At 40.1% G+C, this 24917-nt stretch overlaps 1 protein-coding gene across 1 annotated transcript in view; it reads right to left on the bottom strand.

Moving 5' to 3' along the window:
• LOC117826152 (semaphorin-6B-like) overlaps window positions 1–24917 on the bottom strand; it is a 44213-nt gene that overhangs the window by 12246 nt on the left and 7050 nt on the right. Inside the window, exons 2-13 of the mRNA XM_034702023.1 lie at window positions 11399–11522; window positions 8942–9053; window positions 7925–7985; window positions 7748–7810; window positions 4199–4297; window positions 4026–4116; window positions 3659–3778; window positions 2963–3051; window positions 1723–1940; window positions 1509–1640; window positions 1095–1244; window positions 773–949 (exon numbers count right to left, since the gene is read on the bottom strand). Of these exons, the coding sequence (XP_034557914.1) occupies window positions 773–949; window positions 1095–1244; window positions 1509–1640; window positions 1723–1940; window positions 2963–3051; window positions 3659–3778; window positions 4026–4116; window positions 4199–4297; window positions 7748–7810; window positions 7925–7985; window positions 8942–9053; window positions 11399–11519 (1433 nt within the window). The 5' untranslated portion in view covers window positions 11520–11522. The remainder of the gene's footprint in view (window positions 1–772; window positions 950–1094; window positions 1245–1508; window positions 1641–1722; window positions 1941–2962; window positions 3052–3658; window positions 3779–4025; window positions 4117–4198; window positions 4298–7747; window positions 7811–7924; window positions 7986–8941; window positions 9054–11398; window positions 11523–24917) is intronic.

A 24917-nucleotide genomic window follows, 5' to 3' on the forward strand; every position in this document is an offset into this window, starting at 1 on the left:
GTCAGCTGTGCATTTTTCAAGCAAAAACACCAAATACCTCTCTGTCTGAACATCTTTGGGGTTAAGAATCCATAAAAAATGATCATGACAATTAATTTGAGCTTTCTAAAATTGAAATGCAAATTTCTATCATTTCTGACAACTTTTGTGAACTGTTATAATATGGGTTTAGTAAACAATGATCAAACAATGATCCTTAGGTGCAACACCAAAATCAAACTTTTAATTATAAATCTGTAAATATGAATGTGATGAAATGATTAAATAAGAATAATTTTACTCTAAGACAGATGGTCTGATGTACTTAAGTTGTCTCAACTGGAATATTGCTGTCTCACAGCTAAGCCAAAATGTAACACAGGAAAAATAAAAGCAGTGATTTAATCCTAACTCAAGAATGTAGAAATACAAACATATAATCTTTCTTAAAGATTAGAATTTAAAATATCATTTGAAAACATATATAAAATCTAACTACAGGGTGGTAGAGGTGTTGATGAGGACATACTATACGTGGAATTATTGAATGTGAGAGAAACACATGATGGCAGCCGCCGCAATAGGCTGCCATCTTGTATGATGAGCTTTGCTTCAGTGAAATTATAATGAAGTATATAAGTATAACTGAAGACAGTTCTTTGTTACAACTCACTGCTGCCCTCCAAATCTGAAATGAAGGCTGATAACAAGAGACCTGATCTACCTGAAGCAACACGCTGAAATAGATAATTTATTGGAGATCAAGCAGAAATGTGGCTTCACTCCTACTCACTTCTCTGGATTGAATCCTTCTACCTCCTCCAGAAACACACTGCTGTGGGAGACTGAATCTCCACTGGGAATCATCAGAAACTTGAGGATGGTTCCTCTGGTCGAGCCCAGGAAGAGGACTGTACGGTTCTTATGTGGACCTGCCTCTGTGTCCACCACCATGGATGTCAGCTGGTACCTATAGACAGGTATTTACATGAGACAGAGTTAAACCCCATGAAAAAACAATATATAATCCTACCGGCAGGCTATGCTTCTCTTTTTTATGCCATAAAAAGTTATGAATTGGGGCTATAAAAGAACAACTGAGTCCATATGTGTACCGTCCCATAGTCTTGACCACCCAGGGTCTGTGCCCCAGCAGTGGAACAGTCTCATCCATCAGCGGGTGGGTCTTCACAAAGTTCAGCACCTCATCTGGCAGTGTGGTAGAGGAGCTAAATCTGGATCCCTGCACTGCACATCCTCCTGGTCTGCAGGCGGAGACAGGAAGATAAAAAACAAGAAAGGGAGGATAATAAATACACAGCAAAAAATAGAGGAGGAGGGAGAAGCTGCTGGAGGCTGTTATAGAATATTTGCTGAATAGTGGTGAAAATGCAGTGTGATGGACAGTTGAAGCTTATAGAGGAGGAGAAAGCAGACTGTATATGAGACAGATGCTCAGGACAGCAGCACTGCAGTATTCTGCCAAAGTTCTCCTATATCTCTTTTGCATAATAATGCCACAACAATACCTTGGTTTGGGCACTGCTTCATCCGGCACAGGAGTCCAAATAGACTCAGGAGATTTCTGCTCTTTAAACCGACCCTCGAACACGTGAGCGAGCTGCTGCATGTCAAACACACACACTGCAGAGCCAGGGATGCTGCCACAGAAAAAGAGGAAAACATTTCTGAGAAAAGTCCTGTTTGTGTGTCTTTGTGTGCAAGCTTTGTGCGTACCAGTACCTGTTTGGGGGTGTTGAGAAGAGACCCAGGATGACATCCCGTCCCTGCATGTGGATAATTCCAGAGGTGGCGTGTAAGAGGTTGAAGTAAAAGTGTGAATCTCCTGGGACGGAGCAGTTGAGCCGTGCCTTCAGGAATGTGGTCCACTGTTTTTCCAGGACACGCTGAGAGCCACCCAGGTCTGCCTTACACACACGAGCCACGCGGGACACCATCACCTGGAATAAAGAAGCAAGATTCAGTTAAAAGTAGGGACTATGGAAGAAAAAGGAAGAAAGAAGGATCAAAAAGAAATAAAGGACATTTTTAATTTTCATGGGGTTTTTTTTCCATTTCATATGTGTCTGATGTTTTTATATGTGATCACCACTGTTATCTTTGTCATAAAGGTTACATTTTAACCCTCCTGCTATGTTTGTTTCTCAGGAACAGCAATAATGTTCCTGGGTCAATTTGACCCGGGTCATATTTAGTTATCCAAAAGTGTCAGAACCCCCAAAAAATCCCAATAAACATTGTTTTAATCTCATTATTAACTCCATTACTAACCATTTAAAACAATATTTAGTGCAATGGTGTTCTTTAACTCTCACAGATCATGGTTCAATGAGGATAACTCAGTTGTTTTTCATGAATATTCATGTTAAAACTTTAAAAAGAAAACTGTTGGTAGGACTCCCTTGCAAAGAATCTTAATATGTTTTGCCCCTCCCCTGCTGAGTGTCCACTTAATGTGGATGGAGTTTGCCAACGGGAACAGAGAAGGTGGAGTGAAATATGTCATACAGTTATAAAGAAACAATTATTATTGGACACTTCTGAATCCTTTTAGGGTCCACTTTGACTGCCGGGTCAAATTGACCCACGAAACAGTATCTGTGTAATATGAACACGCAAGGGGGGTCGCAAATATGTGAAATTAACCATTTTATCTTATATATTGATTACGCTAATTAAGCCAAGCAGAAGAAGTTTTATACCGAAAAAATACTTTTAACAATTCATTTTAGATTTTTAAATTTTGAAATGGGTCAATCTGACCCGGAACTTAACAGGGGGGTTAATTGACAACTACATCAGGGTGTGCTCATTAAAATAATAAGTCTTTAACATTATAACCCAATTCTACCTATGCTTGTAATTTGTATATTTGAATATATACTTTGGAAACAGGAAATGCATTGTAAAAGGGGCATCCTGCTCATAAAAAGAAATAAACAAACAGATAGAGCGAGAGTACCTTCTCTAGATGATGAAACTCCATGGCCATCTCTCTGAAGAAGAAATAAATATGAGGCCCCCACTCCATAGAGCTCACAAAATAAGGCTCTGTAAAAGTTGAACGAGGAAAACACTGTCAGACACATTCACATACTCTCACACACATACTAAACAGTGAAGATGTGATGCCTGGGGCCAAACGTAACCCTCTAAAGTTCCCGACACAGCGCAGTATTAACAGTCATATCAACATAAAGTGCTGCTGTCCACCAGCCGTGCTCATGAAGTATTCATGGATTGTTTAATTTATCATCATGGACAAAAGGATCCACATTATGTATCATTTATTCATCCTGCAGTGTTCCAGCTTTGACCTAAACACTGCTTGTTTTCTTCTCCATGGAAAAAAACAGGTTCATTTTTTGAATCAGAGACTCGTTGAAACCCTGAGAGCTGCAGAGTGGGACTAACCTCAATACATCAGTCTTTGTGAGCATGTTCCACTCATAATGAATCCATTGAATACAGACCTAATCACAGTTGTTTCTCCTGAATAATTGTCCCCCAGCAATCACGAACAGACAACCACAGCCTTTAATTTTCTTTCAGTGAAAAACTACAGATAAATGTGAGGGTTTCTGTTATTTGCCTCCATGTTGTCCATTGAAGGTATAATGCTCTGGTGGGTTATTTATGCATCTGCTTTGATAAGTACCTCTGAACCATTTGGAGTCGTGTTTGACCGTGCGGAGGGCGGGGCTGTCGCCGAGGCTGCGATAGATCACTGCATCGATGGCCAGGAAGTCAGTCACAGTGCCCGTAAAGAGACTTCCATCTGAGGGGAGCGCAGAGAGAGAGGAACGGAGGAGATTAGGGAGAAGGGAAAGATACAGATGAGGAGATAGCACAAGGTCAGGAAGATTAAAACCAAACAAGCAATGTGGCGAGAGGTCTGACAATAAATCATTTGCAAAGGTAAACACAAGGGCGCAGATGTTTCAATGTCCAGAGATGGAAACTAAGTCTGATATGTGCTAGATAGCCTGAATTCTTCTTCTTAAGATGCAAACACATCGGTTTACCTGCAAATAAAGCCACGTTGGCATGTCGTGGATCATATGGGCACCGGGCCATCCCACTTACAGGCTCTCCCACCAATTCAAGAGTGTCTCTCTGCAACAGGAAACAATTATTGAGACTAACAAACTGGCAGATTTACAGAGAAAGACAAGATGACAGAAAGAAGGGTACTAACAGTGTAGTTGGCACACAGTGGGTTGAAAGCGTTTGTTCCACACACAAACAGACCACCATGATGGCTGAGAAGAACCTTGATGAAATTACGGCACTCTCCCTGTTGGAAAAAAAAAAATACAAAAGAAAGGATTTTAGCGGAAGAGGATAATCACACAGTACAAGACAACTTCAAAGAGACAGTTATGAAGCAAAGCTAAGCCTAAAACTACCAGTCAGAGCAAGAAGTCTCCCAGTGTGAGGTATGACAAACACAGCTTATAACAATCCTTAAAGGAAATAACACCCTCAACCAAACTTAATCTACTCCAACAACAGTACAAGGGCTTTAGAGCTGTCTTCAGACTAGTGGCTGCTGATTAAGTTGTAATTTAAAGCTGCAACCCACCACTTCATGGGAAACGTGACACTGGTCAGCTCAATGCTTTCTTTGTGATTGTACTTGTACACTGGTGTCTAATTACATGACGCTGCAAAAATGGAAAAAAATAATTGCCTGCTCTTGAGTAAACCTGAGGAGGAACAACTGTTCTTCAGGGGCTAAGGTCAGTGTGACTTTCTTAACATTGAAAGATGGTGAAGGATGCATTCAGGTGTTTTTGATCAGTTCACCAGGATCATAGACTGTATAAAATATGGACGTGGTATCCGTGACGTCACCCATCTGTTGAAGCCAATCGACGGCGGCAGCCATATTGGAAATGCAGAACTCAACCAGGCAGAGTGTGACGTAAAGAGGCAGAGTTTGAGCCTCCTAGCCAACAGCTATGTGTTCCCGTCCGGGAGTCAAGTCAGTCATGTCCTTATTTGGGGAAAAACTGCAATCTTAATATTTTCTGAACTGTCGCGTTAGAAAAAAATTCACCCCCCCGTACAGTGTGTGCCTAAAGAGAGATTAGCTATGTAGAGCCAAGACGTTTTTTGAACTAGGCTGTCAACATGTTTATTAATGCTGCAAAGATCGTCTTTTTTGAATTGGTGTCTATGTGGTTTCCGGTCTTTCCGCAGCCAGCCTCAAGCAGATTCTCGATGTATTGCAGTTTGTAACACTTCCGCATGGGCTTCATAGTTTGAGACCGGAGGTTGCCGCTTGATCAGGATATGTCACTTTGTTACAAAACGTATAGAAACAAAGCCAGCAACTATACTGTTTTGAGCTCTACCTTTGGCATTTCTAAATGTTCACTGTGGAAAAGGACTTTTCTTTGTAACAACATTAAAGGATTTGGTATAGCTGAACACTTCCCTATAGATGCTGTGGGACTGTGAGGCAAAGCACTGATGATTACGTTAGGCTTAGACCAGCAGTTTTCTTCTTCTGTCTTTTGTCTTCTTCTGTTTGTCTTTACCATCTCATGCCCTCGACATCTCTCCACCTCAGGCCAGTCTCTTTCCTCCTACCTTTGTTGCTCTTTTATCACAGCTTTAATTACTTTTTTTGCTCGCACATGTTTTTTTTCCTTTCACCTGTCTATCCTGAAACATCACATTTGTTCCTTTTGTTGAACTGTCTTGCCTTCCCTGCTACCTGAAGGCTGCACTGTCTTGCTGTGTCTTTTCCTCAGTTTTCCCCCACCCACACGCCTCCCATATCAACTTATGACTCTTATTCTCAGATGATTTCAAGTACTGTTTTCTTCCTGAGGCTGTGTCACTCTTTCTGCTCAGTTTGCTCAATACTGTTTCCCCTTCCCTCTTTTTCTTTTGCTATAAGCTCCACTGAAATTTAATTTTGCAGGTGGAAGCTCACCAACTTAAAATGGCGGCCATCTTTTTCTAACATCAAGCACAGGTCATGAACCTCAGACGCTATTATTGAACTGTGTGTTCCAGGTTGGGACTCCAGAATACTTAGAAAATCTGACCATTAACTTTCATTTCCCCACTTCTCTAATGAACAGCAACTGAAAAGATACTGCATAGAGAAACACTTTTAATAGAATACTACACAGACTATCTACTTTTACTGTATATTATTTTCAATGTATAACAAAGCTGTGAGTATGGCGTGAGAGTAAAATGTCTGCTTTGTGAAGGATAATTATATTTCAAGGTACATCAATACTACTCCAAGAAATCTTTTCCCCCTTAGGTTAGATAATAAGAAACAACAAAATAAAATACCATAGCTATGCAGATGACACACACATTCACATCACCATAAGGGGATTATAGTCCCATACAAACACTGAGTAAATACATTGAAAAAATCAATGACTGGACGAGGCAGAACTTTCTTCAGTTAAACAAAGAAAAAACTGAAATGATTGTTTTTGGAGCCAAGGAAGAAAGGTTAAAGGTTACTGCTCAGCTTCAATCTGCAACGATGAAATGTTCAAACTAAGCCACAAACCTTGGTTTAATCATAGACTCAGACCTTAATTTCAGCAGCCACATTAAGACAATTACAAAGTCAGCCTACTATCACCTTAAGAATATATCAAGGATTAAAGGACTTATGTCTCAGCAGGATGCAGAAAACTGGTCCATGCATTCATCTTTAGCAGACTAGACTACTGTAACGGTGTCTTTACAGGACTCCCTAAAAAGTCCATCAGATGACTGCAGCTCTTACAGAATGCTGCTGCTTGAGTCCTAACAAGGACCAAAAAGTAGATCACATCACTCCAGTTCTTAGATCTCTACACTGGCTTCCTGTTTGTCAGAGAATAGACTTTAAAATCCTGCTGATGGTTTATAAGATACTGAATGGTTTAGGCTGAAAATACATTGCTGATCTGCTGCTACTTTATGAACCACCTCGACCTCTGAGGTCATCAGGTACTGGTCTGCTTTCAGTCCTGAGAGTCAGAACGAAACATGGTGAAGCAGGGTTTAATCATTATGCACCACATATCTGGAACACACTCCCTGAAAGCTGTAGGTCCGCTCCAACTCCCACCTCTTTTAAATCAAATACTAAGACTTTTTTATTTGCCATTGCCTTCCTATCTTAGATTATTTCAACTCACTTTAAATGCAAATTTCAATGTAAATTTTAATATATTCTAATTTTCCTTTTCTTTTCTGTTTTATTATATTTGTAATTTTAATTGTGCTCTTTGATGCTTGTCTGAATGTTACCAATGCTTTTAATGTTTTAATGTAAAGCACATTGAGTTGCCCTCGTGTATGAAATGTGCTATACAAATAAAGCTGCCTTGCCTTTTGTATACTTGATCACTTTCTCTAAATACCTCATGACACTGGTAACTATCACCTTTTCTAGTAAGATGATTGCTCCACTTTTTTGTCTTCCCCACAGTGTTCCAAAAAAACTGGCAGAATACAGGTGTGCAGAAAAATGGCTTTCAAGCTTCACGCACAAATTACGAGCTAGGTAACGTTTCACTGCTCTGGCGTGATTAAGCGATGTGCTGATTCTGTATCAACAAGATCAAATTTGTGTAAATACCACATGCAGGTGCACCCACAGGAAATAAGGTTTTTCTAACAGCTGTTGTGCCTGTCCATGCGTGTGATAGTGTAGATTGTGTCGATGCATGGGAGAGTGGATCTCAAAGTCAGGGTGTCATTATGGGCCCTGTACCTCATGTTTGCCCTTCATTCGGCACACTCGAATATCGTTCTTATTGGATTCCCACGTCCGTTTCTGCAAAAACAAATAACAATGAAGCAGCCCACCTGTTTAGGAAGTGTGTATGTGAGCATTATCAGCTATTAGGACAGAATTGGTTCCGTGAGTAAAAGAGAGAAAGAGTCTTACCTTGCTGTAGAACATCTCTTCACCTGCCATGTTATCCAGCTCCACTCTGTACAAATCATCTCTACAGAAATGACAACAAATCAATGACAATATATTAATAAGAATCTAATGATAGCATCGGCAATCAACATGATATAAATAATATTAGGAAGGGTTCGTTAGTTCTTTGTTCAGCTTTGTACATTGGAGTGCAGACATATTACAAGTGTGGGGAATTCATTGCAGAATGAATCTGATTTATAAAAAATCATGTTTTAGGATTTTTTATCAGACATCAGATGTAATTTAGTAAATGAGGGCTTACAGAGTTACAGCAGCTTATGTTAATACTCATTTGGCAAAATAAAAACTGAATTGAATGTATTTGAGGCGCACAAAAACGGCAGTGGGCCTCATTTATGATTAAATGAAAGTCCTGTTGATGTTGCTGTTGTTGTTATCAACAAACCATTTCTGTGCGACGGCCACCTGTTTGTGTTTTTGGAGACAGAAATCTGTTGTGGCTGAAGCCATGAAATAAAAACTGTGTTTAAAATGTGAAGTGTTTAATTTAAATGATGTGGATTATATTTATTCATTTGTGTTATTGATTTGGTACGTTCAGAAACCTTTTCGTCACGAAGCACAGTCTGCCTCTCTTCATGTGGGTGCAGATTTAGATGCTATTAGGTCACATTTATTTGGAATTATATAAGCCTTATACTTTCATTTTGAATAAAAGCATACATGTAGATAAGTAAGAAAACTATTCCACTTTCATAAGGAGCTCAGGGGCCACTGTTTCTCCTACAGTTATAAAACAATTCTTATGTCCATGTATCATGTAAGAGTAAAACGAACAACAGCTTCAGCTTGACATTTAACAACACGATTGAATTCATCCTCCTCACTGGAACAAACTGTAAATGTCCTCTGCAGAGTGACAGCAGATGGAAGCTGTGGCATCAAATGAAAGCAAAAGGATATTAATGTGTGAGCGTCAGAAACACACAGTTGGAGGCGGTTGCCGTTGGTTACCTGGCTCCTATGTAGAGCGTGCGGTTGACTTGGAGGACCGTCTGGATGTGCAGCTCCTGTCTCTGAGCGGAACGATGAGCTCTGCCCAGGAACACCGGATACCTCCGCACAACTGACATAGACAAACAGACACACTGATGAATATATTTTCTTAAGTATTTACCAAGAGAACTAAAATAAGCTTATAACAATACATGGTAATAAAAGTAACAATTCACATTGTTTTCCACTTATACCTTGTAGATAATTACCATGGGGAGTCCAACCAGCGGCCCCTTTACCACATGTCATTCCCCTCTCTCTCTATTTCCTGTTCTATCCACTGTCTCAGAATAAAGTCCATAAATATAACTTTAAAAAAAGCAGGACTTCACCAAGATAAAATTTGATATTGCATATCCCTGGGTGGTTTTTTTAATTTTTGTTATTTAAGTTTTTATTGACTTCATCACAAGAAACGCAAACACTATAAAATGATACATATTGGAGGACAAATACTGTCAACAGACACAACTTTTGGCTGAAAGACCCTTCCCTGGGTGTTTTTAAAAGTAAACTTAAGCCTCACCTTTTTAATCTGGCTCTTAATTGGGAGTAATTCATTTTTAGTCCTGGACTGCATTATTATTATCATTGTTTTCTGTGAAGGTTCTCAGTCGTCCAGGTCATGGTAATTCAAAACTTGATCTGAAGGGCAACTTCAAGAATTTCTACTAGGTCCAGTTGCCCTTTCGGCTGAAGCTTTGAATATTCTAATCATTGTTTGAACAACATTTATTTATTTATTTTTCATTTATTTTTCTATTATATGTATTGATTTTACTTGCATTTTTAAGAATTTTATCTATTATTATGTATTTTATTATTTTACCATTTCAGTTGTTTTCTGTCTTTGTTCCTTTGTGAAGCATTTTGGGCTGCATGCTTGCATAGATGAAAGTTGCTATATATATATATATATATATATATAAATAAAGTTAAGTTGAGTTGAGTATAATTGCACTGTCGGGGCTCATCCATCTAATCCATGGGCTTTCCTCTGCATTTAAATGTAGCTCATCTAGGTTTGCTTTTATTTAAACTGTAAAAAAAAAAAAAAGAAGAGGAATCAGTCCATCAAAACTTGCAAGCAAACTCCTGCACAATGTCTTAACATTACCATTCATTGTATGTTTAATAATAATTAGACAGTGTGCAGGAGTTTTCATGCAATTTTTGAAGTACTTTAGACACCAACCTGTTTTTGAATCCTTAGACGAGTAAGTTTAGATGATTTCTTTGTAGCTACTGTTGTATTACTTCTAAAAGTTAACAAGATTATAAAGGAGTATAACATCTTTTTGACACATTCATGCAAGTAGAGAAAGAAATATGTGATTAGTGGACATAAAATGGAATAAATACATGCTATTCATTAGTACTTATGTGTGTGAACACATACTTCATGCCCCAATTAGGCCACACCGGTCAAAAAGTTTGGGCACGTCCCTGTACAGTGTATATAGTGTGGTCGAAAATCAAAGCAATTAATTATTGCACAGCATGAATATAAATAATTTAAGTTTTAAAATCAGGCAAAATTCATGTCTACATATTAAAGTAAATATTGATAACTATGATTGACCAGATTAATTAATGCAGTTATTGTAATGAAGTAAATGATTGATGATAGTTAGAGGGAAGTGCTGTTACTACAATGTAACACTAATGTTTAAGTATCGTAAGTTAAGTGTTCCAGTAACACCACACATGAACATGTTTCTGATAGAAAAACCTGTGTGTTGTCATCATCAGTTAATCGTTCTCTCCTTCTCCTTCCTATTTTTCAGACATATGAAAGAGCTCAGATGAGGTGGAGCAAGGAAGTGGCAGCATCAGACTCTGAGAAAGTTTGAAAGAGGAGGACAACAGCCTCCACAGGGAGCGCTCATCGTCAGGAGACAGATTGGAAAAACGTCTCATCGTCCTTGACTGCAGCGGAGGGAGCGGGAGAGGACGTAGTGATCCATCTCCACCTGTCTCCTCCCCTTCTCTCCTCCACCCTTCAGCCTTCTTTCTCATCATCTGTAGCACCCCATCCGATCCAATTTTCTCCCTCTTTTTCATCTTCCTCCACCTCTCAACACCTATAGCGATCATTTCTCCTTTTTTCTCTCTTTACATCTTTCTCATATTTATGAATTCTGCCACTGAGACAGAGAGAAGTCTCTTTATTTATCTGCATGCATGGGTAGCTTCAAAGCAACTCCACGCCAAGGCCCTGACCCTTGACCCCTGATTTCCACCTCCACCATGAAGCCATTTATCACTGCTTTATATACAGTCACACACACACACACACACACACACACACACACACACACACACACACACACACACACACACACACACACACACACACACACACACACACACACACACACACACACACACATACTGCAGGAGGGAGAAACATACCCTCAATGGGGACGTAGCTGAGCGGACTGGGTTCCTCTGGGAATGAGCCGTCAGCCAGTTGAAGCAGCAGGAGAAGAAATGTGAGGGGAGGAGCCACGGTCGCCATGGCAGCAACACACATGTACTGTTAACACAAAGATAGGAGAGAAAAATGTCAACCTTATGAAATTGGTATTTTTCATAGTGAATGCGAGTGTGTATGTATTGACGTCTTGACTTTTTCTTCTTCAACAGGTCTGTGCGCATGTATGTGTGTGTCAGAAAGCACAGGGTCAGAAGTGCAGCAGGGTGGCTGCTGCCACCAACCTGGCTCCAGCAGGGAGCTAATGTGCTTCTATTGTCTGCTCAGTGATGTAATGGGGATCTATTGTCAGAAATGTCACTCCATTGGCAAACAGTGTGAATTGAAGGAGACGCTCACAGCCATTTAACACACCCAGACACAAAACATTCCCAGGATTACAAAGCCACTGTGTGGTGGAGATGTCTCTTTCACTTATTGTCCTTCTGTATGGACATATGGAGGTTATACCACAGCTGGTAATTAGCCACACAAAAAACAAACCACTGTTCTTCATAATTCAGAGGAAAGAGAGTGGGAAAAATGGAAATGATGGAGGTGACTGACTTGGGAAAGCTGGAAGATGTCTTTCTACAGGTCAAAGGTCTTGAATGCTCTAAATCACAAGCAGGGTAAAGAAAAAAGGGAACAGGTTTCTCTTTATGAAGTTACGGGGGCAAAAAAGGGTCATGAAGTATAAAATCTGCTCATACAACTACAAAGAAGACTAAGGCAGGCTCAGACTTCAATGGTGTTTAAATCATTCTTAAAATGTGTCCGCACCCCCACACATTTGGAGTAACTTCAAGATACTGCCCTCTTTAAAGTGTTATGGAACTAGTGTGTTAAAGTCAATGTTAAAGTGTTTTTGTTTGATTAGAAAGACATCCAAATCTGGTCCTCAGGTTGCCTCACTCATGAGCCGCTAATGCGAGTACCTGTGATGTCCCTCAGCTGGTGGCATTCAGAGAGAGGCAATATAAGGAGGATGGTGTCTCTTTGTAGGGTTGGGTTTTTCTCACAAGAAGGTCAACATCTCCAGATGGCTTTCTTAGAACACATTGATTGAGAGATTGAGTTTGGGTGCATGAGTAATATCTATATTTGAAAATAATTGTCTATACCCCTGATCAATGACTCCCATTTCCTTTTTGTTTTCAATCAAATTAATTTGTTTGTCTATACTTAGATAGAATCAGTGGGTGTCTGTGGGGAATCAAACTTCCTAAAACACCTTTCAGACAACCACTGAAGGTTTTTTTTTCTTTTTAATTACTTTTGAGTGCAGTTTTTGTAAGTTTCCCACACCGTAACCTAAAGGTTTAGTTTTAGGGAAAACATAACAATTGGGGGCTCGTTGTTTAACAGGATTTTTTTGGGGGGTCGCTTTTGAGTTAAATGAATTATGTTCACTTCACAAACAATGGAGATCGGTTTGGAGTCATTTATCGAGAATCCCACCTGGGATGCATTGAACTTGTGTAAAAAGGCTGACCTGTTACAAACTGCTCACCAGTTTGGCATCACTATGTTAGCATGGAGCAGAAAAGATGCAATAATAAAGGCTGTAGTCACATGTTTACTAGAAAAGCAGATCCTCGCTGATTCTGAGGCTAAATCAGAGTAGGATGAAGAGGGTGCCACTGATCCTACTGCTAGGACAGCTAGAGATGAAACTTAAGTTAGAGCAGATAAAGTATGAGCAGACGAGAATGCAGTCAGCATTTCAAGACAGGCAAAGTGAAAAGGAGCAAGCTTTTTGTTTGAAGAAGCTAGAACTTGGGGAGCTCTGTATCGAGTCAGGTCAGCAGGTTATGCCAAAAGAATTTGATTTGGCTCGGAACTGATCCGACTTGTGCCATCATTTAAAGAGAAGGAGTTGGATGCATAATTCACACTTTTTTGAACGAGTTGCTGACTCTTGGAAATGGCTAGAGGAGTTCAGGACATTGTTGCTCCAAAGAGTGTTTGGAAGAGCTCATGGTGTTTATACCTCTTTATCTGTTGCTCAGACCTCCAATTACAAGACTGGGAAGGAAACCATCCTCTGTTCATATTTGAACTGCTGCCTGAAGCAAACAGGCAACAGTTTCGAAAACTGAAAAAGAAATCTCATCCTATTGAAGCAGTTCAAGCTTTGCTACCAACTTGAACAAATGCACCGGTCTGACCCTGGAGAAGGCTGTTGTTCTGGCCGAGGAGTTTACACAAATCCACATTTCAACCAAAGTCACCAAGCACTAACACTAGACATATTATAATTCATAGGATTTATATAGCGCTTTTCTTAATACTCAAAGTAGCTTTACATAAAAGTAAAAATAAAACAGGTAAATAAAACAGAACAAGGACAGAGGTGGGGCGGGGGTAGAGCTCATGTGTTGTATATCCTTTTTTGAACAGGTCTTGAGGTGGTTTTTGAATGATTGAAGTGAGTCAGAGTTGCTGATGTGTGGAGGGAGAGAGTTCCAGAGAGCCGGGGCAGCGATGGCAAAGGCTCTGTCCCCCAAGGTGCAGTGCTTGGACTTGGTGATAGGGGACTGGAGATTGGCATCTAATGATCTGAGGTGGTGAGATGGGGAGTGACGTTTGAGTAGGTCAGTCAGGTATGAGGGGGTGAGGTTATTGAGGGCTTTGTAGGTGAAGAGCAGGATCTTGAAGTGGATTCAGTGCTGTATGGGGAGCCAGTTGAGGTGCTGAAGGATGGGTGTGATGTGAGCTCTGGAGCAGGGGTGGGTGAGTAACCGGGCAGCTGAATTCTGGACATATTGGAGTTTTTTGAGGTCAGTGGAGGGGAGGCCGTAAAGAATGCTGTTGCAGTCGTCAAGTCGAGAGGTTAAAAAGGCGTGGATGAGGGTTTCTGCAGCAGAGGAGGAGAGAGAAGATCTGAGCAGTGCAATGTTGCAGAAGTGAAAAAAGGATGTTTTGGTGACGTTTCTGATGTGTGGTTTGAAGGAGAGGGTGAGGTCGAGGATGATGCCAAGGTTACGGGATACTGGGGAGGGTGTGACTGTGTGGTTGTTGGTACTTAATGAGAAGTTCAGGGTGGAGGGGAGGAGGGATTTGGGGCAAATGAAAATGAGTTCAGATTTATTGCAGTTGAGTTTGAGGAGGTTGTTGCTCATCCAGTTTTTGAGGTCAAGCCTAACAATGAAACCCCAGATCACCTCAAAACCAGGTTCAAACATGCACACACAAGATATGAAAATAACGGGGCATCACTCACTGCAGGATATCATCAAGATTTAAGTGTGCACTAAAAAAACAACCGTACCTCATGTTACATAATGATCTCATAATCTGACCTGAGGCTAACAACAGCCTACAACAAGAGTAATACTCTATTATAGAGGACAGGTGAAATGTGTGACAGGTCTGGGTGAGGCAATGTTTCTGAGAAGTTGTCAATATGGATAGTCTGATCTCCAGAAGGAAGTTAAGGAACTGATCTGTTTGACTGTCAACAGTAGCATGATAGATAACGTTAGCCTCAGTGCTGGGTTGTTTATTGTTGATAGATACTTTGTCAGTGGCTCCATCCTCTTGTAAACTTCTCCTTCACAGGCTACCATGTTTTTAAAGGGGTTTGGTCATAAAACAAAGACCTGGATGGATTGATAAATCTGACTTATTGTGGCAAGTGTGTAATCGCCAAGGTCTGTTAAAGAAGTCCTCTAGGGGTAATGAATGCTCAATCAAAACTTTACAGAGAGACCAAAGGGTTGAAATGACCAACTGTCACTGAAACATTTGATACCAAGTAGCTGGGCTGCTATTAAGCTAAAAAAAAAAAAAACACTTTACAGGGTCAAACAGTCAAAAACAGACCCCCTGCTGCATATCAGCATCTGTCTCACCCTTTTAACAGAGACAGCAGAATAACACTGCTTCACAAAAGTTACTACCAGCCATAAAATTGAGTCAACCACACCATCAAACACACTTTCAGATGTAGAAGCTTTTCTGTGCATTTACTCCAAATGCCTATGGCTCAGCTGCACAGCTTGTGTCTTTGATGTGAGCAGAGCAGAGAAACAAAGAAAGGGAAAGAAAAGGCATGACAAATGAGGGGAACGAAAAGGGCGGAGTACCCAGGTTTTGTCTCGGGTTGTTGAGGGTGCTGCTAAATCTCTGGAAAATGTGGATTTTGACTGAACACATAAAAAGAAGGGTTAGAATTTGGAAAAAAATACCAATATGAATCCTGTTCCCATCAAATCAACCTGAAAACCATGTCCCCCGACCCCAGCTTTTTTCCTTTCATCCTCCATCTCTCCCCCTCCATCACCCACACCACCTCTCTTCATTTCTCTCTCTTTATATCTCTCTGTTTGTCTGTTCCAGTGTGAAAAAAAACCCACGACTGAATTCAAAGATAGAGCGGCAGGCAGGTAGGGAGGTAGATGTGTTTGTTGCTAAGGTGACGACAACTGCTATTTGAAGTACACAGATGCACACAGATGTAAAATGCACACATTTGGTCCATATTCATCTGTGTTGCCAACACTTCAGACTGTGCATGCATTTGAGTGACAGGCTGTTTGAAGACTTGGGTGAGGAGATGGGGGCTGTAGACTATACACCAGGGGCCACTTCAAATGAAATTCAAGCCCAAAGATTGCAGGTTTGACATCTCTAAGCCTCCTCCTCATCAGAAACGCCAGAGGAGCCTTGAGGGGGGAGGAAGGGTTGTTCCCTATGACTCTCTTTTGGGATTCCCTGAACTAGAACTGATTGAGGTTTAGGGTCAACCTCATATCATTAAGGCCATTTCATGAGAAGAGTCCAAATTTGATACTTAAACCTAAAATGAAATGAAATTCTGCTAGCTTATTTTGACTGAAAGAAGAAATGGAGGGGATTAAAAGAAATATGTGTTGTATTGAGATTATTACCCGGCTGTGTCAAATACTTGTTTCTGATTTGTCATGCCCTCACAACAACTATGTTTACTACTCAACAGCGAAAGCTCCTTCAGGGACAACTTGATCACACATGTCATATCAAATGAAGCTGCAGAAATAAGTCCTACACATTTCACCTCTGCCTGTTGACACTCTGGCAAAAGCACTAGTTTCTGTCTCAGGTTTGTCTACAGGTTTGGTAAATAATGATAGTTATCTGTCACAGATGTGAGAGCAGCATGACAAGCTGCAAGGCCCCAACCATCTCTGATAGGGAAATATGAAGCAAAATCCTTTCCAACGACAATAGAGCTGTTGATTACATCTCTGAGTTGCTTGCCACAAACTTAAACCATAAGCAGTACACTGTAGTGATAGCTACAGTGTTAAAAGTTGTGACATTGTCCTCATTTATGTTTAAAAGTGTGTCAAATAAAAAGCTCCAACAAGAAGGAGAGCTGAACGAGGACAGAAATGTCACCATAAATATTCTGTCAGAAGTCCGGTTCACCTTGTCTAATGTGACCTTTAATGGAAATGTTCAGTTTAATGTAATGTATAACAAATATGCAGGCTAATGTTTTCACTTGACAGCAAATTGAAATATTCAGTTCAATGTTAATTTGGACCTCAAGGAGGCCGATAAGAATCTGTGACCCTGGAAGTGTCTCCAACCAGTGGTACTATTTTTTAATCTGAATAAATAAATCATTTTCAAATTCATCTTGTTCATATTGTTAAAATCAATATGTTGTTTCAACTTGTTTATGTCTTCAGTTGGGAGCTGGATAACAAACAGGATTATGTATGGTGAACGGGTGGTTATGCATACTAGCAAAATACACATAACAACTAGCTCGCCGCACATCATCTATCTTTATTACCTGGCTTTCTTACTCATCAGTCGTCTGTGATAGATACTTGATTCTGATTGACCATGTCCCTTGGCAACTCTTTGACAATGGTTATTAACTTTGACAAATATGAGCAAAGCAAGAGACAACTAGATCAAACACGTCATGTCAATCAATCAACGGACAAGAGTTCCAGCACATTTTGCATCTGCTTGTTGACTAGGGATGGGTAAGAATATTTGAGTACTCGGGTACTCGCCATTGACCCCATTATTCGATTAGCATTTTGTTACTCGCGCACCTGGCAAGATAACTTGAACCCATACAGCGTTACATGTGTGACCATGTGCTTTTTGTTTTTCACCTAACTGAATATACTAGGTAGGAAAATAATTAATGGGATATAAACATGTGACTTGTCCGGCCACGGCTTCAGCTTTAGAACACACCGAGCCAGATTTCAGCAAAAACAACTGTTTTCCAGCAGCTACGGCAACTCTCTAGGGACATGCTATTCAACTGAAAGCGAAAGCACAACAAACACAGAACCGTCTGCGTTAAAAAAGTGATGTCTGGAAGTACCTCGAAAAAACGATGAAGTTAATGTGCAGCGCAAGATATGTGGCGTTAAACTTGCATACCATATGAATACTAGTTTGATGCTTACCCACATGCGCTTAAAGCACAAGGAGAAAACAGCGGAGACGGATAACAGGCAGTCTTGCATCACGTCTTTTGCTCGCCCTGTTAGCACACGTCGTTGTGACAAAACCAGAGCGGAGAAGATTAGCCTGCTAATAACCAAAATGGACTATTATTTATTTATTTTTGTTTAGGGTTAAAGAATAATAATAATTGCGAGTATTCGAGTAGTCGTTCATTAGGTAATTTGAGTAATTGAGTACAAGGATTACCAATAAATCCTATCCCTTTTGTTGACACCATAGACCATGAGGTAAAATCATTAGTTTCGGTTGGCAGCATCACGTTAGTAAACAATCTGACAAAAATGTTAGTTTCTGTTAGCATGCTAAATCAGCAGGCCAAACGATATGGACATTTTCAATTCGGATCCGATCTTATCAACAGCAGCAGAGCAGGTTAAGTGTAACTACAGGGTGCTAAGCACTGCAAAGCAACTTAAACCATGAGTGGTGGTGATAATAGCAGCAGTGTTTAAGGTTGTGACATTTGCCTCGTTTATCTTAAAGGTGTGTCAACAACAGGGTTCAGAGAAGAAAGAGAGCCGAATGAAGACAAGAACATTTATAATCTTGTAGAAGAGTGGTTAATCTTGTCTAACTTAACTGTCAAACGAAATTTTCTATGTAATGCTAACAATGAAAAAATACGCTGGCCAATATTTGACTATGACTTGACTGTGAACTGAAGTTTGATAAGTTAAGCTCAGTTTAATGTAAAATCGACCAGACTTCTTTTTAAAAAAAAGCTGTATATGTTATTGTTGTTTTTATTATTATTATCATTATTATTATTATTATTATTATTATTATTATTATTATTATTTATATAACTATTTATATTGTTTGTATTTACTTATTTTTAATTGTATCTATTTATTCATTCATTTATCTATATGGACTATGGACTTGGTGGTTTCAAAAATCTTGGTTTTTTTTTTGTCTCTGAGTCTGATGGCTGCATTGTTGTTTTGTGATGTTGGCTGAGTGAATGTAATCAATGTTTTTTAGGAAAACCTACGGTGAATAAAAACTATAAAAATAATTTTCCTACACATTGACTCACTTGTAAACTGCATTTCAAGAACTTGTACATCTTCAAAGGCACTTGCTTCAAGACATTACGGCTTACAGACAAGAGGAGGGAGGATAAGGACACTTGTAGGCAAAAAACTTCCATCACACCAATCAATACCTTCATTACTTCTACCTTTCTACATCCCCAAAGCACCATGGTGGTTGCAGTTGCAAAAGTACAAAAAAACACAAAAACACAAGTGTGTTAAAATGGATTCGTAGAAATATTTTTCATTTTGCAGCAGCAGCAAATATCTTATTTTGTTTTACACTTAACCATCAGTTTATATGCCCCCTGAATTACATATTACTGCTTTATGAAGTACTGAATCTGATCTTTTGTTCATAAAAAAACATTTCCTAGTCTTGTATACCTGCATACTGTCTCTAGAACATTCATGGTACAATTCATATGCAAAATGCTTGCATGTCTAGATATCATCATGTGTCCTGAAAATTGCAATCTATAATGTTGACAGATGGCTTACAGTAGACTTGTAATAGCTACTACGCACTAAAAAGCCTGCAAGTAAACAGATAAGCAAAAGCAAAAAGGCCTTCAAAGCCGGCCATCTTTCTTTTCTTCCTCACTCTGTGTTTCTCTCACACACATATCCCCTCCACATGCTACATACCTGCAGCCAATCATTGATGGAGTCTCCTCATTAAAGTGCGTATTGATTAAAGTTATTGATCCATAAGGTAAACCATCAGATCTGGGCCAAGGCCAATATGTTAGAGCTCTGCTGGTGCTGCTGGTCAGTATCATGGCACAGACAGTATTTTTAACACTCAGCTATATAAAGAGGTTTGGGGGCAGTGCTTTGACGTTTGATTATCAAGGCTTCTGAGTTTTCCCTCCAGACGGATGAAGGATAAAAGACAAAAAAAAAAGAGAGACAAAGAGATACCGTCTGCTACAGACACAGCTCATCAAGCTATTAAAATCACCCTGCTGGTGACAGGAAGAGTATGAGGAAAGGGAGGAGAGAGTGGAGACGAGACGGGACGCTATGCTCTTTGTGTCAGACCGTGTTGGCGTGATAGGATCAAATGGTGTGACACTGACACGGCTATCATGGGATGCATGTAATGAAGGCGACAGACACATGCTGTAATCTAGCCTCATCGGGCAACCCATTAGCGAATCACCTGCTAACACTCACATCATTAACCAATCAGCAGGTCATCTGAAGGAGAAGAATCACCTGCTCACGCCTCTTATCAGGCCGTCCATATGCTCTGTCCTCATCAGCAGGGGCTGAGCTCCATTTCATTAAGTCTTTTTTGTAGAGGTTCTGATACCATTTTCCATCACAATACCTACTTTATCTTCTGGGTTTGGTTATTGGTCAATACAGCGCAACATACTAATACCAGTGTAATAATAAGGTAGGAATTATTGTGAGGGAAACAATGATTGCCAACCTACTGCTTGCTTTAACCATAGTCTGTGTAAAAACGTTGATGTAGTCTCAGTGACATCACTCATTGGTTTGTGGAGAGGCATTATGAAGCCAAACGATGGCAGCAGTCTTATTGGAAATGCTGACTCAACCTAACTTTCGATCAATCTAGACACTGCCAAGAAGTGGAGCTGAGGTGTTCCTTCAGCCTTCTTGCAAAAAGCTACAAAGCACCCACCTGTCAGTCAAATCAGACATGTCTCTAATTATGCTAATGTATGCATAGCTCTCAGTCTTTATATAATAAAAACAGATGCATTGTATAGAATGGACATAGTGCCTTCATTTCCACATATTGTGAGCTTTGAAACCAAAAGTCTGCCTCCATGGGCGCTGACACGTTGCACTGGTGTAACCCATAGACTGTATAAAATATGGACGTAGTATCCGTGATGTCACCAATCTGTTCTTGAGCGCTGTTTTGAAGCCAATCGACGGTGGCAGCCATATTGGAAATGCGGAACTCAACCAGGCATAGTGTGACGTAAAGAGGCAGAGTTTGAGCCTCTTAGTCAACAGCTCTGTGTTCCTGACCGGGAGTCAAGTCAGTCATGTCCTTATTTGGGCAAAAACTCATAATCTTAATATCTTCTGAACTGTCGTGTTACAAAAAAATTCACCCCCGCACAGTGTGTGCCGATCGAGAAATTAGCTACGTAGGGCCAAGCCGTTTTTTGAACCAGGCTGTAAACACGTTTATTAATGCTGCAAAGATCGTCTTTTTTGAATTGGTGTGTATGTGGTTTCCGGTGTTTCTGCAGCCAGCCTCAAGTGGATTCTCAATGAATTGCAGTTTATAACACTTCCTCATGGGCTTTATAGTTTGAGACCGGAGGTTGCCGCTTGGTGTAACCAAGGCATAAGCAAAAGCGACTTGGCTGGTAGTGTCACAGGACTGATCGACTGGGACGCTAACCAAAACACGCCCTAAACTGACCCATAAAACATTGAAGATCCCTCAGGTGGGTATAGTCCACAACAGAACCGATTATTGTGCTGGTTTGAAGCAGACGCTAATGACTTTGGAAAGTTGACTGACTCTTGTCTTAGTGTTCGCTATGTTACCTCCTCTACTCTGGTAATCAGGTACAGAACGCTGCAGGAGCCTGCATTTGTCAACAAAGGTGTCACATCTGCTCTTTTTAAGATTAAATAACTAATTCAAACTAAACATCACAGAAAAATGAGCACAAAGACATAAATCAGCATGGTAAGAACTAACTATAATGACAGAATCCATGTTTGAGGAAAATGGTCCCCTTCTCTTCTGTTGACAATACAGAAGCAGGATTTATGATCTACACTGCAGCCAGTCAGAATAAGGAGCTTTAAATCTTATGGTTTCAAAGCAGAAGAACTCAGATGGAGTCCATTTTAGTAAACAGTCTATGGAAAACTATAAACTATTTTACTGTATGTTTGACTGCATAGGATCAGTTTATGGAGAAGTAAGGAGGAACATAGGGATCTCTACAATGCTATGTAAGTCAGCAAGCTATATCTAACAATTATTAGTTTAATATTTACCTATTATCCTGTCCTCAGTGGTGTCAGTGTTAATATTTGCACCAGGCATCCCAACCAGTTAAGCCGTTGAGCAAAATCAATAGATTCTCCTCCCACTAAACACAGACAGAATAAAGACCCCCTTCTCATCCACACAGAGGAGCTTTCCTGAACAAGAGGAAACACAGAGAAATAAATACCACAGGCCTGAACAGCTCAACTAAACCCATACGTCTCTGATACTGTTAGCGCTGTTGTCGAGCTGCATGAGCCATGACCTGCGCAGCACAAAGCTACAGCACAGCCAATAATTAATCCTCTGATATGTGTGCGTCTGCATGCATGAGACGAATTTCAGACGGGTTAAATCTCTGCATATTTTCCTGTGGCGTTGACATTTTGCTCATTTCTGTGTCTGAACTGTTTTTTTTCTCTGATGCATTGTGTTAAATCTGTTGTTGTGATTATCTACAGGCAAAAACCTCTCTCACTCTCTTTCTGTTTTTCCCTCTATCTCTCACTCGCTCTCTAGCTGCTGCAGCCACTCCACTCTGTGCCTTTGTTACCGTAGCAACCAATAGCAAAGCTAGGCAGAGATGTTGTATTGCAGTGGATGTAAAAGCGAGGAGAGCGGGTTCGCCCTCTAACACATTGAATACATGCACAGACATGTGTAAGCATATACACAGTGACGCATTCAATCAAACATGGACACATCTATGTAGACTCAAATGAGAGAGCATGGACATGTACATGGAGAAGATGTAAAGGGAGATGGGGGTCCCCTCTGTCTCAACGAGGAGGGGGATGGGGGAGCTGCAAAGATTTTGTCTCCACAAATTTTTTGCACACAAAAGACATTATAGCTCATTTGAAATCAATAGGTCAACAATTGAGAATAATCATTCCAACACAGCCGTGTTCTTATCACACATTCACTTCAAAAGGACACAGCAATTTTCAAATGGGGTTTCCCCTTCAAAGATGTAAAATTTGAACCTGAAAGAGCTAATTCTGGGATTATCCTTAATCCATTTGAGTCTTAAAAAAGGTGTACACATGGCACATACTATGATGCCTCAAACTTGTTGACAAAAACAGCTATATGAAGATATTTTTTAAGTTTTGCTTTCAGTGGAAGCTCTGAATTTGTCTGTCAGTGTATAATGGCAGAACAATTTACAAAAAACAAAGATGAAAGAATTAACATTTCAATCTAAAAGTGAAAAAAATAAGACCTGTAACGGAATCATTTGAACCCATTCTTCATTAGTATCACTCCCGCTCCTTGAGAACAGTATGCAGGTTAAAGCCCGGAATAAAGCAGAAGGCCTGAGGGTAGAAACACAGACAAGGGCTAAACTGAGAGAAGTGGGTCACCTTCACACATCAGTCCTCCACCCTACAAGCTCCACAGCTTCATTAATAGACTTTAAACAGATTTCCACTGAAAAAGGAAAGGATTTTAATAAAATGTAGCTGCAAGGAATTGCAGAGGGTTTTTCTTTAATGGGGATTTCAGATAGCATCATATTAAAAGTTCAGAAAGTTTTGAGGCTCAAAAAATTAATCTCACAGTTTGTTCATCAACATCCCCATGAAATGCACGAGAATTAAGTAGCTTAAGGCTTAAAGACAAAGACGCCAAGAATTCAAGAATAATAAAATCAGGTCGGTTTGACCACTATCACTAAATGTTTTCCACTTTATCAACAGAGTGCAATGCAGCTACAGCCTTTCATGAACCAGTTCTCATTAAAAAAATGCAAGGCCAGACTAACACTTATCATATTTCACACAAAGGCAGACAAAAAAGTAGGGCATATACAATGTGCTGACTCTGTTTTGTTGTTAAATTTGAAGTTTGGAAGTCTCCTACTCATGTCAGCAAAGAGTTTTTAGAGACAGGGACAACAGTGGAAAAATATTCACACTTTAACACTTGTTTCAGCATTCAGGAGGTCGGTCTGCTTTCCTCTCCGTTGAACAATGTATTACAAAACTTCAGTTCTTTAGAGTTCTGAGGAACAAAAGCTCAGTTTTAAGATCTGTGTAGCACTTGGAAAACTGGGCTATAGCAGCACACCCTTTAGTGCTAACCTAGCTGGAAGCTAAAAGTAAAGTTAGCCCCTCTTCCCTGGATCCACAACGACAGTACCCTTCTTTTGGATGCTTCCTTTACAATCTGGCACCTGTTCACCAAAATATAGCTAATTTTAGTTATACAGGTTGAATGATAGAGGTTGTGATAGAGACACTGCTGCAAACCTCTGGTGAATGTATGTTGGAACATCCTTTTTCCTTGTTAAGCAGTAACTAAAACATTTACAAACAGATTGATGTTGTTTCCTGTTTAGGAACAATGATACTATAGGCCTGTATGTTAATATGAAGCTACTGCTAGCAGCTAGTTAGCACAGCTTACTGTAGTTAGCTACAGTTCCCAGCCACAGAACAGCTGAGGGCCTAACCCTCTTTAAAACTGCAAATTCACATTTTTACACTTTGAGTTTTGTACAGATGATAAAAAAGAGAGCTAATGCCTTTATGAATGGGATTTAGAGTGACTTTTCAGAATGTTTTTTAACTCTAAACCAAGCGGCAACCTCCGGTCTAAAAATATGAGTCCAATGCGGAAGTACTTTCAACTAGAATTCATCGAGGATCCGCTTGAGGCTGGCTCCGGAAGTACTGGTAACCACACACACACCAATTCAAAAAAGCCGATCTTTACAGCAGAAATAAACATGTTCACAGCCTGGTACAAAAGACGAGTGTAGTCTGGATAGCTCATTTCTCGATCGGCACACACTGTGGGGGGGTGAATTTATTTCTAACGCTGCAATTTCAAAGATATTGAGATTACGAATCTTCTAATGAGAGGCACAGCTGACTTGATTGACAGGCGGGAACACTGTAGCTGTTGGCGAGGAGGCTCAAAGCCCGCCTC

Source organism: Notolabrus celidotus, chromosome 15 (assembly GCF_009762535.1).
Source record: "Notolabrus celidotus isolate fNotCel1 chromosome 15, fNotCel1.pri, whole genome shotgun sequence".
NCBI classification, from domain to species: Eukaryota; Metazoa; Chordata; class Actinopteri; order Labriformes; family Labridae; genus Notolabrus; species Notolabrus celidotus.